The sequence below is a fragment of the Ixodes scapularis genome, unplaced genomic scaffold (genome assembly GCF_016920785.2).
Source record: "Ixodes scapularis isolate PalLabHiFi unplaced genomic scaffold, ASM1692078v2 PGA_scaffold5__190_contigs__length_132052651, whole genome shotgun sequence".
In the NCBI taxonomy this organism is placed as follows: Eukaryota; Metazoa; Arthropoda; class Arachnida; order Ixodida; family Ixodidae; genus Ixodes; species Ixodes scapularis.
The window spans coordinates 87,832,487-87,852,384 of NW_024609880.1; the positions used below are offsets into that span (position 1 = coordinate 87,832,487).

General features: G+C 46.5%; 1 protein-coding gene across 2 annotated transcripts in view; it reads left to right on the forward strand.

Moving 5' to 3' along the window:
• LOC8035694 (serine/threonine-protein kinase 26) overlaps positions 1 to 10,583 on the forward strand; it is a 135,165-nt gene extending 124,582 nt beyond the window's left edge. For both annotated transcript variants that reach the window (XM_042294084.1, XM_029992897.4), the window contains exons 4-8: positions 1,479 to 1,624; positions 4,174 to 4,399; positions 4,654 to 5,037; positions 6,857 to 7,053; positions 7,929 to 10,583. In XM_042294084.1, the coding sequence (XP_042150018.1) occupies positions 1,479 to 1,624; positions 4,174 to 4,399; positions 4,654 to 5,037; positions 6,857 to 7,053; positions 7,929 to 7,941 (966 nt within the window). In that variant the 3' untranslated portion in view covers positions 7,942 to 10,583. The remainder of the gene's footprint in view (positions 1 to 1,478; positions 1,625 to 4,173; positions 4,400 to 4,653; positions 5,038 to 6,856; positions 7,054 to 7,928) is intronic.
• The last annotated feature ends 9,315 nt before the right edge of the window (positions 10,584 to 19,898 follow it).

Genomic DNA, 19,898 nt, shown 5'->3' on the forward strand with positions numbered 1-19,898 from the left:
TGCATTTGCTTTGTATTTAAATCAAGGAATCATCCAAGAATAAATATTTATAAAAAAACAGAGCACGAGTAAAAAGACGCGCTTTTCTGAGAAAATTGGACCATTGTGCTTGATTTGTACCTTACAGTTCACTCGTCAGCTATGTAACGTCCTATTGCAACAACATAGAAATGCAAAAGAAAGAAAAGAAAAGTAGAAAATAATGTCCTGCTGCAATCAAATCAGAACATGACAGAAAAGTAAACTAAAGCTTTTTGCCCTTGGCGAGGATTTCATCAGTAAAATGTTGTTAATTCAACTGTACCTTACATTCACAGTAATTATTTTTTTCTGCATTGTTACCATTCAAAGAACAAATTGATATATCAAAATGTCGTGCTGAAAACTTAATCCAGTGGTAAAGAATCACAATTTTCTTGCTGCAGTGATCTAAATAAAATAAATTTTAATTAAATAATATACATCTGATTTGTTTGACTTTTTTCAAGAATTGTGATTTTTTCCCATTTTGCCTAGTCTATAGTTCAAAAAGCATTTAAAAGTGGGCAGTGCCAATATCCTCCTGGGCAAGTTACACGTTTGAGTTGTTCAAGTATTTGGAGAAAAGCAGGTTCTGCTTTGCCTCCCTGGTTTTGGGATATCAAATTGCCCGAAAAGGTCATACTGTCTTCAATAAAAAGAGTGCATGGATGTAAAACTGAAGACCAATGTTTTAGTTGGGTGAACTCAACAAAAGGGCGTCATACATCCTGCGGCAGCGACAAAAGCGCAACTGACCCAAAGCTCTGGCCACATACATCTTCTTTAATACACGTTGTACTTTAGAGAATATTCCAGACAAGAACACACTATCGGTATTAAGATTCTACTAAAAGGTTCTAGAAGAAGGGAAAAAAATAAAATGTAAATATTGGAGGTGGGCTTCAAACCTCGTGCCTTCACATGGCATCTGCGTGCACTGCCAACTCAACTACCATAATATCTTGAGAGATGCCCCACTGCCGAAAGATAACCTACCCCTATTTTTAGCTTGATTTGCTGTTTTCTTTTAAACACTGAAAGATAGCCCACTCCTAGTAATCGTGTTCGGATCAATGATAACCTCGGCGTCGGCGTAAATGCAGCTAGTTAGCTATGGCTGGATATAGGCAAACGTTGCTGATTCGGAACTACAGTCATCTTTGATTCATTGTCCCTCGCTGCGATAACAAGCTTGGCAGAAAAACATGATCTAGAAATAGTGTTTCTTTTCAACTTTTCTTGGTTCGTACACCCAAATTTAGCCCACTCCTTATTCTCCCCCAGTTTGCTCCTGATTTTAGGCGGGCTATCTCTCGGGAAATTACAATATGCACGTGGCAATATCACTTTTCCTTTTTTTGTTATGTTTTGGAGTTTGAGATTGAATCGCAGATAGTGTTGTGCACACTGCACCTGGTTGTCTGAAGCGCTCTCTGGTGCCCTTGACCCTGTTGCAGCGGCCCACAGCGAAGGAGCTGCTGAGGTTTCCCTTCATCCGCAAGGCCAAGAAGACCTCTTACCTGATGGACCTGATAGAGAAGTACAAGCGGTGGAAGGCCGCAGGGGGCGGACAGAGCGACTCGGACTCCGAAACCTCAGACTCGTGAGTGGCATCGCTTCGTGTCTGGAGCACCTTGCGTATGGAAGGAAGAGACTAAAATTGTTTGGTGATAGCGCAGGTGGCATTTGAGACCATAGCACTGCTGCTTTAAGTGGTGTTGCTGCTGGGATCTCTCAAGCTAGCCAGGTCACTGGTGCTGCGCTTAAACTTCCTATTTCTTACAGAAAATGTGATGAGTGTTTCAAAAGTCACTGAAACACTCTTCACCACTTCTGGAGGCTGAGAAAAAGTCTAGCTCTACATGAAATAGATGTGCTGCTTCACTGTAGAAGTGGATTTCCTCCGAGTCCCACTTTTTTTTATTAGGTTTTTATTGTTATGTTTTTTTTTTGTTTTTAAATTATTGAATTTTGTTAAAATACAGCTGAACGCAAACTCTGAGTGCTTAGTCCTTTAGTCTGATAGGTTGCGGTAGTATGGCGCAAGGCTTATCAAAGACTATACTAACCCAGTACTCCAGACCTGAAATGTCAGCCTTTTTTACTTCCCACAAATGCCTGCTAACCTTTTCTAAGAAAAGGAGCAAAAAAATGCAATAACACCTGTGTTCTATGGTCGTTTAGATCAAACCTTTTCTAAGACAATATTCCCCAAAATATTTTTTTTAACTTGCCATGTTTGATGGTATCTACTAGTGATGGGGCCGAACTTTTGCTGAATCGAAAGTTCGGCAAACCCGAACTTTTGCCGATCTTTTCGAAGGATTCGGCAAAAATACAGTGTTACCAGACTTAACGTTGATATTTAGTTTTTCCTGGCGAAGAAAGGTTTTGTGTTGTTTTTTCTTAACTTACATGCAACATGCAATGCATGTATTGACACAGTTATTACTAAATAAGGTGATATTCTACAAGATAACGGTATCGGTGTAGTTTTTGTGTGTTTACTGGCAATTTTAGTGACTCCTTGCAGAAGTGACGTGTCAACAAGGTTGGGTAGAAGCACTGATCTCAATGGGTAGAAGCGAGCGTGGCGCAGTCATGAATCACGCTACGAGACTTTTAGTTTTGAGGCATTATCAGCGCAAGCCTGCATGTGTGTGTGCATTGTTAAAATGAAGGCAATAACGCTGCATTCTTGCTTTCTCTGGGAGTCGCCGTTCTGTGCACGAAAACGAATGCAACGGTTGCTGAGCCTTTACCAGAAGAGATAATAATATTATTGTCAATATGCATGTTTTTCGATTTGAGTCACTTGACGTCAGCTCTTCTTGAAAGTGTGCGTCCCATATTTGCAACGCCTCGTTTTTAGCCTTTCAAGTGCCAGTTTCTGGTGTTAGGACACACACTAACGTTTAGGAAGGTCGAGAGTTAGGAATGTCGGATGTGCAATGTCGCGCATTAAAGTTCTGTGTTTAGTTTTATGCAGATACATGAAAATCATGAAATAACACTAATTGAAAAAGCAGTATTATTTTGTTTTGGAACACAGTACTTCTGAGCGAAAGACAGAATTGTTATAATTGCGAGGAGTGCTTTAAAGTAATTGTCGGCCAATGTTTCAACTACCTTGTTGCATCACTGGAAATGTCAAATGAAAATCACGTTATCCAGAATGTACTGCATCATTTGTCACTTGCGCAGTGAAATGCGTAAATTACTGGTCGATCTTCTATTCTTGAGGCAGAAAATATTGAAGAGATCCACACTCGCTCACAAACGCACTGTTACCGTGTTGCCTACACCGCACCTTGCCATAACCGCTGGTAGTACTACTCTGCACCACCGTGCACTGCACATGGTAACCGCACGACTGCACGGCGTCCATTTGCAATCCATGGCTCCGTCGCGTTCTCGCGCATGCACTGACATTTGCCAAATCTTTGCCGAGCTTTCCTTCAAAAGTTCGGCATTTGCCGAACTTTGCCGAATTTTAAGTTCGGCAGATTTAGTCCCCATCACTAGCTTCTACACGCATTTGCTGTGTATTTAAATCAAAGAATCATCGAGCAAGGAATATTTATGTAAAACTGAGCACGAGCAAAAGAAGCATACATTCGTTTCTTAGTGTGTGGGTCATCGGGGAAGGTAGAGCAACGCGACGTCGCAGGGTTACGTCACGTCAAGGCGTCGCATGAACACCGTCCTCTAAACCTAGTGGAACGCAAGTCCGCTAAATTTAAACACGGCAGTGTTACTGTGTCTAGCGTCCCTGCCATCATTGCACTTCGTTTTTCAGGACACGGTGAAGAACCATAAATATTTTTAGTGTGCTCCAAGTATATCATAGAGTTAGGGAAGCACCAGCATTGCACATTGTATAAAATTAAATAAAGTTGACAAGCACTCTCACAGGTTCAACTCGCCGCGGCAATACAAACACGCCTACCCTATCGACTGTTTCTCGTTCTCCGCTTTCCTGTCGCCCTCTTTCTTGTTCTTCCTCCCAGGACTACCAACGTCGGCGCTCGGGATTTTTCGCATCCTGCTTCCGTCTTTAACCCCCTTGAAACACACAAAGCTCGGAGCATTGTGGCATTCGTTGCTGCTGCGCCACCAAACTCTCAATCATATTCGTCGTCTGCCGCGCAGGGACGAGTCCAAAATGAACGACACGTGGAAGAGCCTCCGGTGGGACCTGGGCACGGTGAAAGGCAACCCCGGGGTGCTCGACCTGCGGGAGCAGCGGGGCTCCCCGGACAACAGCTACCGTCCCAAGGCCAAGCTGAACGGGGAGAGCTCCCCGACGGGCCCCCCCTTGTCCCCCTCCGAGGTCATCTACACCAGGACCCCCGAGCCCAAGCTGCCCTCCTCACCCGTGGGTGTTCCACTTGTTCCGGGCTTCCGCACTCCTGCGGAGAGGGATGTCTTTTAGTAGACTCGCTCACCGTATATGCCTGACTGGCTTGTGCAGAACTCAAAGCAAACCCTGTGCAAGAATGCAACTTATCTACCAACCTTTCTTCTTTTTTTTTTTTTTATTAAATGGCAGTTTATAGGGGTGTGTGACTTAATAGACCGGAGGATACCTCTTCACCGGGGCTCAAATTTGCAATTCTCGTCCCCTTGCAGACACGTCCCCAGAGTGCGGCCCCGCTGCCGCCCTCATCAGTGTCCCCCCAGTACCGCTCCCACCGGGACCAAGGGGACGCGGGGGCCGACGGCGAGAACTCCCCGCCCCTTTCAAGTAGCCCTTCCAAGGAGCTGCTGCGCAACCACCTGGCTGGGGGGGAGGGTCCCCTGCACCTTGCCCCACAGCAGCAGCAGACGCAGCAGACGACGCAGCAGCAAACAACACAGCAGCAGACGACGCAGCAGCAGTCCCGGAACAGCAACAGGGACTCGCTGGTGCACTCACCTCCTGCCTCCCCCACAAAGACCACCTCCTCCTCCTCTTCTTCCGCCTCCTCACCAGCCAGGGGAGAGGCCAGCGCCATACAACCCCTCCTCAACGAGGTGGGTAACCCCGCACAAAGTCCTTCTATGCTTTGTTTTACGAGTGATGACAAGTGTTTGTCACGACAAAGTGAGTTTTATCGGAACAAGATGGCGTCTTTTAGTTTCCCGAAACCTGCACCGTCGTGCAGTCAGCACCTCAAAGAATGTCACTACTTGTGAAAAGCACAAGACGTATCTGGGAGCTTTAACACTGCCTTGTGCTCTACGCTGCATTGCCATGGGATGAAAGGCTCCCTGCTTTAGGCGTTGGTAGTTTTTTTAGGTATTCTGCATTTGTTTTGCCGAGAGAAAACGCTGATCCTTCATTCTTCTCTTGCACTGCTTGAGTAACGGTGAGATATTTGAGAATGTTGCATTATGACGTGGACGATGTTCAGGAAATGCATCCTGTCCGATTGCATGTTTTCATAAAGGTAATATGGGCCCCATGACTCTAGTTGGTAATAGGTTAAGAGTTCAGGGAAGCTCTTCCTTTCCAACGTTTGCTTAGCTAAAGTGGAAGAAAGTGGGAGGAGCTTTCCCTAAACTCTTAAGTTGTCATCAATTATAGTTGGTGTTCATTTTGTGTGCAGTGTTGGGTGGGGCAGGTGCAGCTTTCCTAGTGTTCTGAGAGAAATTAGAAAAAAGAAATGGAAAAAGAAAATTCCTTTTCTCCTTACTTTTTATTTGACTCGTGTTAGCACCACTGAGTCAAAAGAGGGATAAGTTCCTTTTCTATCAGCGGTGCAGGGCTCTAGAGTTTACGCAAACCTTTCTGAGAAGTAAAAGAAAATTAAACATTAAATGTCTAGACAGTGTTAAGTTGGTCTGCTATGGTATGGCAACACAGGTACACCTTTTAGATGAGAATTTTAGCCAGTGCAGTATGACTGCTAGCTTGGGGTCTCTAATGTGCATCACGCAATAGTCGTACATGACAGCCTGCCGGTACAATACTCGTTCATGTTAGACCCCCCCCCATATTGCACAGAAGAGTTGATACAAATTATAATCTTCACATTTCTAAAAAAAAAAAAACATTGGATGTTAGTGTGGGATTTCATTTCATTTCATTTATTGTTCTCTCAGGGCCCGAAGGCATTACAGAGAGGAGTGGGGTTTTTTTAAACGGAAGCATATGAGTATAACGATACATAAGGCAAGACATAAAACAAAAGTTATTGAACATCAAGAAACTTAGTAATGGCAATTTTAAAATCAGTAGCATCAGTTATCGAGACTATGGGTGCAGGAAGGCGATTCCAATCTATTGAGGTCTGAGGGAGAAAGGAGGCATTGAAAGATGAGGTGTTACACTGGGGGACGCCCACTTTTAGATGGTGATTAGTTCGTAGTGAAATGTAAGATGGTTCTAAGAATAATGTTTGACGAAGTGTTGGATTAGAGTGAAAAATCTTCTGAAAAAGACAAAGCCGGGACATTTTCCTGCAAAGAGAGAGGTTAGGCAAGGAAAGGGATGCTTTTATAGATGTGACGCTGGATGTGCGATGATAGTTCGAGAGGATGAAACGAGTGGAACGATTTTGTATGGACTCAACAGTGGATGAAAGGGTGATACCGGGGTCCCAGATAGAGGCTGCATATTCCAGTTTAGTACGGACTAAAGTCTTATAGATTAGAAGCTTTAATGAAACAGGAGTAAGCGAAAGGTTTCTTTTGAGGTAACCTAGTAAGCGATTAGTGCTATTAGTGACATATTCGACATGTAAATTCCAGGAAAGGTCATTGGTTAGATGCACACCAAGATATTTATAGGAAGCTATGCCTAGTGGGTTCGGTTAATTTAAACTTGGTTCATGTTTTGGTTTCTGTGCAGGCCCAGCGTAGGCACAAGAACAGCCACCGCAACGCGGGTGGGGAGCTGACTGGGGCCGTGGAGGAGCTGCGGGGGGCCTTTGAGCGGGCGGAGCGTGCCTGCCCGGGCCTCTGCGACGTCTTCCTCTGTGAGATGCTGCACCGGTTGGCACCGGGGCTCAGCCTGCACCGGATACAGGACGCCCTCGAGCGGCTAAGGTTGGTGCCGGCCCGTCTCCTCGCCCGGCCCCCTCTCGTCACCCGGCCCCTCCTCACCCGATCCCTCTCGTCACCCGGCCCCTCTCGTCACCCAGCCCCTCATCACCTGGCCCCTTTCCTGACCCGGCCCCTTTCCTCACCCGGCCCCTCTCCTTACCCGGCCACGCCTGAATATACTCAACTCCTCCTAGATAGCAAAGCCGTAGTGGTGAGTTTCCGGCATCGCCTAAAAGATCCCAACGCGGGAAACAGATGGGACACAAACGCTGCGCTCGGCTGGAACTCGTGTTCTCAATGATTGAACAAGTCCCACCTGAGTGCTGACGCAGCAGTCATGTCCAATTTGTGTCCCGTTCTGGCCTTCTTTGGGTGATGCCAAAAAATCAGCACTATAGCTTTGTTACCTAGGAGGTGTTACTATGGTACCTGGAATGCGTCTTTCACTCCAGGTGTTTACCGCATCCTCATTTGCAATCCCTCGATTTCCGCCTGACGACATCACGCTTGTGTCATGCCGTTGCTTGCCGTGATCTTGGCGGTGGCACAGCAGGAGAGGTCAGAGGTAGATGTGACAGATGCTTGTTCCGCCGAACAAGCAGGAGTCTAAAAACCGGAGCAGCCACGAGATGGGAATGCAGTGACGACAGTGGTGCTTGCGTTTGCTCAACTTTCTCGCTGTACCCTCTACAGCCAACCACCAGGATCTCGACATCCGACAGCATAGGGCAGTCTAAACTACACATTGTTTGCGAGACTGAGTTACGGACTATCCCGCTGTACCGACTGCTTTGGTTGCGAAGAGTTGGGACTAGAAAGCTCCCGCCCGTGTCACCAGCTCTCTTTTTCACTCCCCCGCTCTCGCGCTTTCTTTGCAGAGAGAGCTCCTAAAGCTGCAGCCTGGGAAAGGTGCATCAACCAGTCAGTCAGGCAGCCCTGCAGTGGCCACAACTTGCCATGTTTCAACCAGTGACTCCCTGCCCTAGGGCAACCGCGGAGCAGTGTGAGAGTGAAAGGAACGGTGTGCCCGCACCTCTCTCGGTGCCCCCTCCCCTCTTTCTTTGGCCTCCCAAGAGTAACAGTTTCGTCCTTCCTCAGTTTTCCCCACACTTCAGAGACACGAGAGATAGGATCAAACAAAATGTGCCTGCAAGTAAAAGAAAGAAGAAGAAAAAAAAAAAAGTGCAACTATGTTACTACTTTTTGGTTCGAGACCTCCGCTTCATTCCATGTCACCGTTCCGCCTCAAGTGGAATCGGACTTTACCTCTTGTTGTTGTTGTTGTTGGTTGCGAGTGTCGAGGCCGTGGGTTGCGACTTCTCTCCTTGCGGGACGTCCCGGTGGTAAGACCCCCGCGACCCTGCAGCGTGAGTGGGGTTGCCCAAAGGAAGAGAAACCAGTGCCACTGTGTTGCTCTGCCAAGAACGAAGATGTACAAATGGCGTCGGCGGCGGGATTTTGCGGTCGGGCCGACTGCAAAGCGTCTCGCTCGAGGTTCGGCATTTTGTTCGGAAAAGGGGACGCCGTCCCCTTTGTTCCTACCTGTACGAGGTTTGGTTTCTTATTTATGATAAAATCTTAGGTCTCTTCAAGTTTGACACATATCCCAAATGTGACGGTCTGGCAGGAGACCCGAAGGAAATAAAAAAAAAAAAAAACTGGGGGAAAAGAGGTTTTTTTTTTTTTTTTGTGGATCTTCCTCCGCGGTTTTGTAACATGGCTTAGCTCAGTTTTGGAATGACCGAAGACGCGCAGATGTGGCAACTCTCTTTCCTCTAGGAATTTGGTATTTTCTCGCCCTCTTCCTGTTGTCCTTGTTTCTTGACATGTTTGCGTTGAAATGCACGAGACTGATTATCCTACAGCTGGGGCCACCCCGGTCAACCAGATGACGGCGTAACCTTGTGACGCAGCGCAGTCTCGTACATGGTCTTCCTCCTCAAACGCAAGGCGACGCCACCTCTCTCGGCCGCTTCCCGGGCCTTTACCTCTCTCCACCGTCGCATACGCGCGGGTTCGTTCCAGAAATCTACATCTTTATTAACGTCTCCCCTCCCGTTTCTTCCTCGGACTCCCGAAATATCATGCAAGAGCACCTTTCCACTAAAGTGTACTTAAAAGGGAAAAAGGCAGAAACGGGGGATGTACTGCAACAGAATGCCCCAGGGAATTAAAACTTGCGCGAGGCGTGTGGACGGCCATGCGAGGGGGAGTGGATAGGTTCGCTGCCTTAACAAGGTCAGGGCTAGCCCAGGGTTTTCCCCAGTCGTGTCAGCCACAGAGACATATCATGGCCAAGCTCCTCGCGGTAACGGAAATCCGACGGCCCGAATGTACAGCTTCGCAAAAGAAGAGCGTTTATTTTTCTGAACGGAGGGGCGTACAAGAAGCTATTGAGGCGTCTCGAATTCGATACCTGAACACGAAGGTTGAACTCTGCGTGCCGCTCAATCTCTTCCAATGGAAGCGGGTCGTGGGGAGGCATGAGCTACGTGGTAAAGCGTTGTGAAGCAGCCTTTTTTGTTACGGTCGGTCTTGTGTTTTCTTCCGTTTCTGGCAGGGTATAGGAAGCTGTAATGCTGCTGTGTAGCAATGGCAGAGGACTGTCTGCAATGTGTTGTGCAAACTGAACTTGGAATAAAAATTGAAGAGAGATCGGAGAGCAGGAGACAACAGCTGCTTGCTCTCGTACCTTTGCAGCTTTGTCTAGAATTTAGTGTGTCCTATTTTTCCCTCAAAAGAGGCTCGGAAATTTGTCTAACAATCGTGTTGCCGGAGGTAATTAACAAAAATAGGAATCTGAAAGTTATTTTAGATTCAGTATGAGTGAAAAACTCTATGCGCACAGTGTTGTTTGAAGTGCAGGTCTTTGCCCTGTTCCTTGCGCTAAAAAAAAAAAAAAAAAAAAAGCTGCACAGCGACTGAGGGGTAGCGTGTTTTATTAGTCGATGGAAGTGACGAGTGTACATGTGCGTGGTTATGTCCTGGTTACTGAGAGCGTAGTTCACTGTTACAATTGCAGCACGGTTAAGTTTTCCTGACGTGGACTGCTCTGTGTAAAGACCTTTTTTTTTCCTCTGCTTGTTTCTGGGTGTCGGGCAACCATGCTTCGTCTCACTAAAACCGTGCAGTACAGCCAAAGCTACAAGGGAGAGAGCATATGCCAACCGGTTCAAGAGGAGGAAAAGGGGGAACGGGAGAGAAAGGCTGGGATTCCTCCTTTCCCTCGTCTTTAACAGGTCAGGATACACTCTCCCCTGTAGCTTCGACTGTAGTGCAGTTTTAGGGAGACAGAGTGTAAACCTGTTTTCGCAATTGCCGCTAGTGGTCTTGCAGACAATGTAAATTACTTTTTAACATCCAGTACTTCTTGGACAGACCTTAGTATGTACTTACAAAGGTAAAAAAAAAAAAACTGTTACACAATCTTCTTTTTTTTTTTTTTTTTTTTCCTGCTGCCATCCCCAGCGCTCTGTCAGGAAGATGTAAATATAAAAGAACATATTGACAATAAATTTTTGTGCACATTTGGAGTGGCTCTTTCGAATGATTGCTTATTTTCGATGCCCGTGTGCATTCTCAAGTACCTGACTTATGCAAACTTTTTGTTTTAATGCATGCTGAAAATTACACAGCACTCCAAAAATAATGTCTTAAAAAAGCACACTCATAACAAGGTGGGTGCTGACAGACCAGACAGGCCAGAGAGATAAATGGAATAAATTTGGGGCTGTTTGACATCGCGAGCCGCATGCGGCTCTTCGCGTGTTGAAGTGCGGATCGCTGCTCCCTCCCAGTCGCACGAGCACTTCCCCAAAAAGAGAAACCAAACGAGTTTCTTTAAGTTCCGTGGTTTTGTTTGCGGCTCTTAAGCCGGGCCATCCTGGCCACCCCTGACATAGATGGTGCTTTGTTTCCACTTTTTACCATGTACCAATGCAGTCATGAAGTGTCCAGTGAATGTGACACAAAAGCTCCAAATACCGTTTGTTTGACTGGGTGCATTTTACTGGGTACTGGGTGCATTTTAGAGCCAGGTTGCCACAGAAAGTCAGCAGCCCATACTCATAGGTATTTGCTGCCTTACAATTCCAGTAATAGAATGGAGACGACGACAATAAGTACTACCGCATTTTATTTCAGTCATCACTTTCATTTACCTCCTCCCATGTAGAGAATAGGGAGTTGTAGTAGATGGTTTTTCTCCTCCGCTACTGTATCCGTGAAGAAAACGTCGTAGTTGCGCATGCGCGCCCCCAGCCTTGTCTGCATAGTTCAAAGTCTTGTGGCGGATTACGGAGCGCTATCCGGGTGCTTAGCGGGCTGCGGAAACGCTCTACTACAATTCCCTAATAACGACCGTGCTTGTAGCTGTTCCGTGAAATTTTAAGTGAAACTTTCGTTGTGGGCAGGGGTGGATTTAGAGGGGGGGTCTGGATGTCCCCCCCCCCCCCCCCCCCCCCTCTTGATTTCTGCATGTGTAAAATTTAGGGTGTGAAACGAGGGGGAGGGGGTTCCTGAACATATGGTACGCTGACCAACACCTGACGCCCCCCCCCCCCTCAGGAAATTCCTGCATCCGCCCCTGGTTGTGGGTCCTGTAAGGTGAGGAATGTCACCTTGACCATGTCTTCAAATCGAAACTAAAGGCCCGTTCACACTCTTGCGACCTCTTAAAACTGGGTGCCTTGCAACCTCTTACAACGAGAGACACACTGGCGTCATCTATTGGGTAGCAGTGCAAACTTGGCGGTCCGGCATGTTTTCTATTTCTCTCGCGCATTATCCTTTCTTGGCTCGGAAAACTCTTGTCAACGTTATAAACGAGCCTTTCTTATAGGTATTGCGCACATTTGACCTCGGAAATCCCTCAAAACCTTCGTTCTTGTGAAATCCAGCTCCAGGGTCACCGCATAGATGGCGCCAAAATGCCAGTGTGTTCTTAGAGCCTCTCTATGTGTTCTCTCCTAAGAAATTTTAAAAGGTTTCAACGGGTCTCATCTCTTGGTCGTACTCGGTTGCAAGTAGGGATGCCGCAAACTTTTTCCGAATTGAAGTTTCGATGATCGAATCAAGCGGTCGAAAGGTTCGAAGTATTTCGAACTTTTCGTATTGAGAAATTCGACGGAAGTCGAATTTTCGAACTTGTTAAACTAAGAAGTTCGACGTTTTTCGAAATTTCGAACTTATTACGCTGCAAAATTCGATGGTTGTCGAACTTTCGACTTGATAAACTAAAAAATTCGATGATTTTCGAACTTCTTGCACTAAGAAGTTTGAAGCTTTTCGAACTTCCTACGCTAAGAAATTCTATAATTTTCGAACTTCTGAACTTATTAATCTAAAGAATTCGAAAATTGTCGAACTTCCTGAAAAGTCAAAAGTTCGACGAACTTCGACCTTTTAGGGTAAAAGTTCGAAGTCGTCCAACTTCGAAAGACCGGCGGGCGGTTTCATTTGGATTCAAGCAGTGAAATACATTCGTTTTTCTTTTCTTTTTTTTTCTTTCGCAATTTTACATGCGGTGCCGCGTTCCTTACGAAAAACAATGCCGTTTATTTCAATCATCTGGCATGCTTCGTTTTAAAGAAATAGATTCCCGAAGGAGCGAGGAAGGACGACGGGTTTTTGACAACTGTCGTTTGTGCCATATTTGAAGCGTGCTATATCCGAAGCTATTTATGATAGAGATGTTAAACTTTTTAAGAATGATCTATGTATAGCCTAGGTAAGTGTCGTCTTAAGATATGATTATTGTTGTTCAAGACGAGTTTCGAAGAAATATCCAAACATGTACAGTCGGGAGCAAAAGTTTGCAGGGCACGGGAGCGCGTGCCGAAATGCATCGCCGCGCCGTGCAACGGCGCGCTGCCGCATTAAAAAGCCGCGCTTTGCGCGTGCGCGTCCTCCGTGCTGGCAGTTATGTCTCTTTCGCTCGTTTCTGTCCGACTCACTCCTGATAACCGGGGTCGGCGCCAGGGGCGCAAATTGCCGTTTCGCTGGCTGTCATTCCTCGCGTCCTCTTCAGCTGCCTCAGCAGCCGTGCTGGGTGACGGAGCGTCTGGTTGTCCCCCCCTTTCCCCCGCGAGCTCCGTCACAAAGCGCGGCCGCGGCGGCTGAGGCGGCTGAAGCAGACGTGCAGCATGACAGCCCGCGAAGCGCTAACTCGCGCCCCTGCCGCCAGCTTCTGTTATCAGGAGTGCGTCGGAAAGAAACGAGCGAAAGAGACAGGATTGCGTGCACGAAAGGCGCGCATGCGCAAAGCGCGGCTCCTTAATGCGGCGCCGCGCCGTCGAACGGCGCGGCGATGCATTTCGGCACGCGCTCCGGTGCCCCGCAAACTTTTGCTCCCGACTGTACCTTGTGGTAGGGTTGCCTTGCTGCATGCCCATCCGGGAGGAACAACACGAAACCGGGGTTTCCATAACGAGAAACTACAATAGGGAGTTTTCGTAGACCGCGCTGCCCCCTCCGCTAAGCGTTCCGCAACGAAGAAGTTGCTACTGCGCCTGCGCGCTGATAGCCTTGACTGTGAGTTCCCGCTATCCTAGCGGGTTGCGGAGGGTGCGGAGGGCCTTGCGGGACGGCGAAAACGATCTACGAAAACTCCCTATTTATTAGAGTAACAGGAATGGGTTAGTATCAACGTAAAACATTGCCGAAGCGTTCGGACCGCTCGCCTCCGTGACCACAGTCCGTCTCCCCACTTCTGTGGACGTGTGCCCCCTTTTGTAGGCTTCTGCGCCTGTCCCACGTGCGGTGTTGCGCGCCTCAGATGTTCTCCAGTTTGGGCGGCCGGCAGCGGTCTCTGGCCGTGGTGGCAGAATCTCGCTCCCACAACTTACGAGCAATTATGCCCTAAACTTGGTAATTTTTTTCGCCTACATTGAGGTATCGCATTTAAATTAACACCAGAGACAGTGCATATCATTACCACCTGCAGGATACAAAATAATGTATTTATTGTTTTTTTCACGTTGGGGAATAAATTAACTCATGGGGGAAGATTTCAAAAATTGTTCAAATTCAGCTCGTTATTAAAAACTTTTTTTTTCTCGTTTTACGTTTTTGGGACGTGTTGCTTTTGGCCTGTATACATTTTGGTAGGAGAAACTTGTTTCATAGTTCTGGGCCTCTGAATATGCAAGAATACAACACTTCCGGCAGGTTCCTGATAGTTTTTTTTTTCCCCAGCTTTTCTATTTTTGCATCTATTATGTTTATTTCGTGATTATTTTTTTTACCAATGGCAGAGTTATTTAGGTCGAAAAGACATAGCTTTGAACTTCCAAGCCACTAGCATGTGACGAGTAGTGCCTTCTGACAACGAGTTTCTAACAATGACCATCTACGCGATCTTTTATGCAGTGAAGAGAGAGAGGGTAAAAGAGAAAAAATGCACTCACCCCGCACGTCGTCTGCTCCGCCGAGTGGGCCGTAGCTAGCGTCCGGCTGGCGTGCAAACTGTTTAAAATCGCGTCATTTTGGGCGTGCCACACTCTACATGCGCTCGTTCGCAAATGTTTTGAAGGCCTTAGGTCTGAAGGCCTTTGAGGTGCTCGTGGAACAAGGCTGTCTTGCATAAATATAGATTCTTCGTGAATTAATTATATAGTTCGTACACGTATGCAGACATGTTTTATTTTTTAGACGATGCACAATTACTGAAAATCAGTTTGTATGGTAGCAGGAAAAACGGCCGAATCGCCCCCAGTTGCCTGTATGGGATGTACTGAAGTGCCAAAAATATGCGCAGAAATGCTACCGTAATTTAGAATGTTTATACTTTTTCCTGACATTCTTTCTTTATTCCAGCCTTCTGTATTCCAAAAATACCCCGTTGAGTTTGAATTTTCATTTCCAATTAAAAGAGATACTGCTGCAGGTGCTTAAAAGCTTCCTCAGCCTCCAAGCTCCCTACAGCTGGACTCTCTGACAACAGAGGAAAACAGGAGGAACAGGAACCATTCGGACAGCTGTCCTAGTGATAGATGCTGCACCAGTAGCAGAAAATGTGGAACCTGTTAAGGGTGACAGCTTGCGTAAAAAAAGCTTCTGCACTCTTAAAAAAAAAAGAAAAAAAAAGAGTCGCTATGACTCTCTTTGGGGGGTATTGGCGCGCCGCAGATTTGACTCCTCCACAACTCCAGTTCGTAGAGTCACTTGACTCTTATTTTAAAAAAAAAAGTCCGACTCTCATCACACTGGTGTCATGGTAGTGTAGGGGCGACTCCAGGTGACGTAGTCAACTGCGACTCTTTAACGACTCTTATCCAACGGAGAAAAAGTCACACGACTCCTTCCTGGTAATCCCCGTGACGATCTGTAACAAGAGTCGTGAGGACCCTCCTTTTATGAAGAGTCCCCCGACTCCTATTGCAAAAGAGTCATGGGAGTGTATGAGCGACTCTCCGAAAGATAGTCAGTGCTGACTCTCACTTTGTCTGGAGTATACACCAACTCATGTTTACAAACAAACCGGAGCGCCCCTAGCGGACGTCACCGGCGCCGCGCATGCGCCGTGGATGGTGGGCAAGAAGTCTGCCGTCGCCCATAAACAGACCATTGAATTGCGTTGTTGTCGGCGTCGGTGGGAGTCCCCGTGCTCTTTTTCGCGTTGGAATTGTTGATTCTACGTCCTCCTAACAATGTCTGACTACTTGAGCGGCTTCAGCAAAACTATCGAGGCAAAACTTTGCGTGGATAATGTGACGTGCGGCGATTCATTTCACGTGGACGCCGCAGAATGGGCGCTAAAGCCTGACTCCCACGTCGAGATTCTGCTCGCTATTTTCAGTCGCGACGTCGCTCGGACTGCAAAAGCGTGGACCGTAGCTGAGATGGTGGACATCGATACTGAAAACCTCAAGTAGAATCGGGCAATACAAGTCGGTGATGGCCACTGGTAACAATGATCAACAACTTCCTGTATCTGTTTACACTTAGCCGACTTACCCCAACCGACCTTCAAAAATGTTTTGAGGCCTGCACTTAGTTCTTATCGCAATTACCGGGTCAACGTTTGGTCTACGAGCCGCTGTCGTTTGAACGAACTAACGACAAAAAGCAGCCAAGTTTGAAAGAGCAGACGACAGTTCGAACGCACGCGCAATGGAGTACGGGCAAGAAGCACCGCGTCCTTCGTCAACAAACCATTCGAATGTCACGTTGTCGGCGTCTGTGTGAGTCTGCATACTCTTTTTCGCGTTGGAGTTGTCGATTCTACGTCCTTATCGCAATGTCTTACCACTTCAATCGCCTGAGCGAAATTATCGAGGTTCGTTACGCCGCTAAACTTTCCGTAAGTAATTTGACCGGCGGCGATTCATTCGCATGAACGCTGCAGAATGGACGCCAAAACTATGATGAGATTCTTGTAGCTATTTTCGGTCGCGACGTCGCTCGTGCTGCAAAAGTGTAAAAGGTAGCGGCGATGATCGACATCGATACTGAGAATCGGAAGCGGGAACAGACAAAGCGTAACAAGTAGGTGATGGCCACCGATACCAATAATTAACATGTATCTACTGTTTACACCGAGCCTACTTAAGTCTTTTGAGGCCTGCAATTACTTCTTATTGCAATCACCGGGTCAAACTTTGGTCTACGTGCCGCTTTTGTTTGAACGAGCAGACGACAAAAAGCAGACAACTTTGAAAGAGCAGACGAAAGTTCGAACGATCAGGCGGCCGTGTGAATTTGAAGACGCACTGAATCCGTGGGTGGTCCGGACAACTTGGGGTTTTTCTCTCGGTCATGTTGGAACAAAGCAAATACATCTGGCGACTACAAATTGTGGCCCGCACACGCAATCGTAGTTCGACAGCGTCAGGTTTGCCCTTTTCACGGCTGCTATCCACGTTCTCAGACGAACGGATGGTGCAAAAACACATGAAAACTGATCTTCAAACCTTCCCAGACTCTCTTGGTAAAGCCCCCATCGCAGCATTTTGACGAGAAGGCAGGTTTTTTGTCTCGTTTCTTCCAAAGGAACACAGGAATGCATGTCTGGCACGGCGACTTCTGCCCACCGCCCGAGACCGGAAGTGCGTCCGGCGCGCCACCACCGCGGCGTGACGTAGGAGAGTTGAGTTGGTGTATACAGTTGCGCATAGGGAGGCTCTAGTTGCGCACACAGGGACAAGGACAGAGAAGAGGAACACGTAGACGACAGACAAGCGCAGCAAGTGCGCTTGTCTGTCGTCTGTTTCTCTTCTCTGTCCTTGTCCCATGTGTGCGCAACTGTAACTATGTTCTGCAGCGCAATGTGATCACGTTTAGGAGGATGAGGAGGAATTTCGTAAAGCGGTATAGAGAACGTGATCACGTTTATGGTCACATGAGCGCTGAAGCAAAAAGAGAGTAGGAGAAAAAAAAAAGAAGACTATCAAGCAGCGTTACTAAAACACTCAGTTGGGAAACTCAACCTTGAAGCTGCAGACCCTCGCGTCCACCGAGATGAAACAACCAAACTGGATTGAAGCCCCCCTATCCTGGGGAAAGTGGCGCTATTCATCGTTGTGGAAATGCTCGAGACAGGTGCCGCGCGCCATTTCTAGGGAGAACATGGCGTCTGAAATCTAGCTCAGCGCTGCGCTGTGCCACCATGATGTTCCCAAGGACTGCACGTGCCTCGTGCATCGACGCAATTTGCGCTACTTTTAAAACGTGGAGGGGCTTTAAACTGGGTTAGAGTTAGGGATGTCGCGAACCACCCTAGGTTCGATTTCGAAAGGTTTCGATATTTGCGAAGCGAACTGAGGTTCGATTTCGAAAAATTTCGATATTTTCGTACCGACCGAGGTTCGATTTCGAAAAATTCGCAACTTTTGACCACAGCGGAGTTTCGAATTCGAAAATTTCGAAGCTTTCACGGTTTCTAAAATTTCGAATTCGAATATTTCGAATATTTTTTTACTTCAGGTTCGATAAATTCGAAGGTTTCGAAATTCTTTGTAAAAAAAATTCGAAAACTTCGAAAGCTTCGAATTTTTATAAACATGATGTTCGAACAATTCGAAGATTTCGAATTTCTTTCTGCATAAAGTTCGAAAAGTTCGAAGATTTCGATTCTCTTTTAACGCTAAATTAAAAAAAAAAAAAAAAAAAAAAACTTTGAAGATTTTGAATTTCTTTCTAATCCAAGTTTTCAACGTTCGAAGTCCGATTTTCAAGTTTTTCCACAGTTTCAGTTTCAAATAACGTTTTCACGACTCACTTCTTTTCACAAAATCAAGTTTAGAAAAGTGAGGGTGTGATATCTAGATTCTGCGAAGTTGGTCAGGCAATTAAATGAGACGACGAGTGTCCCGGATGTGCTAGAATATTTGCCAGTGCAGAATTGTGACCGCCAGCCCCGGGGGGGGGGGGGGGGGGGGGGGGGGGAGGACTTTAACCTGCATCACGCAGTAGTGATTGCACGAACACTCTGTTTTACGAGACTCATCTAGTTCGAAACGGCCAGGGGCGAGCAGGAGGTTGAGGCTCAGAAAAACCTTGAAGCGACCTGGCAAACTAGCTCGCCACTCCTTGCACGCTGGTAGTAATTCGATCCCGTGAAGTTTGTAATTGTCCTGGAGGTTTATTTTCTGGGACGGAGGAATCGCCTCGCAAAAAGCACAAAAGCCGACACAACTCGAGGTCGAGGAGCGTTCTACCATACAAGTGGCGTCGGAAGAGGAAGAACGGGGGGAAAGAGGGTAGCGGGGGGGGGGGGGGGGGGGGGGGGGGGGGGGAGGCTTCAGTTTCCTTCTCCCCCTTGCAGGTATTTCGGACTGTTAAAGAAAACAATACGGGGAAAGAGGGCGTGGTCGAGCTTAGTTTAATCTGAAATTATTTATGCATATGTATAGCTACTGTCGCTCTTCACTGCATAAAGGGTTGCGTAGATGGTCATTGTTAGAAACTCGTTGTCAGAAGGCACTGCTCGTCACATGCTTAGTGGTTCGGAAGTTCAAAGCTGTCTTTTCGACCTAAACACCTGTGCCAATAGCAAAAAAAAAAAAAAAAAAAAAAAAAAAAAAAAGTAAATGCGGGAATAAAAAGCAGGAGAAAAAAAAAAAACTATCAAGAATTCGTCGGAAGTGTTCTATTCTTGCATATGCATATTCAGAGGTTCAGAACTTCGAAACAAGTTTCTTTCACCAAAATGTGTACAGGCTAAAAGAAACACGTCCCAGAAATGTGAAGCGAAAAAAAAAAAGTTTTCTTTTAATGACGTGCTGAACTTGAACACTATTAGAAATCTTCTCCCATGAGTTAATTTATTCCTTAACGTGAAAAAACAAAAAAAATATATTATTTTGTATTCTGCAGATATCAACGATATGTACTGTCTGTGGTGTTAATTTAAATGCGATACTTCAAACAACTTAGACGAAAATAAATATCAAGTTTAGGTCATAATTGCATGCAGATACATGTTTGGACATTTCTTCGAAACTCACGTTGAATAACAATAATCACATCTTAAGACGGCACTTACCTAGGCTATACATAGATCATTCTTAAAAAAAGTATAACATATCTACCATAAATAGCTCCGGCTGCAGCGTGCTTCAAATGTGGCACAAACGATAATCGTCAAAAACCCGTCGTCCTTCCTCGCCCCTTCGGGGATTTATTTCTTTAAACCTAAGCATGCCAGAACATTGAAATAAACGACATTGTCTTTCGTAAGGAACGCAGCACCGCGTGTAAAAGTTCGAGAAAAAAAAATTACGAATGTACCCCACTACTTGAAATCAAATGAAACCGTCCGCCGGTCTTTCGAAGTTCGACGAACGTCGAACTTTTACCCTAAAAGTTCGAAGTTCGTCGACCTTCTGACTTTTCAGAATTCGAAAGTT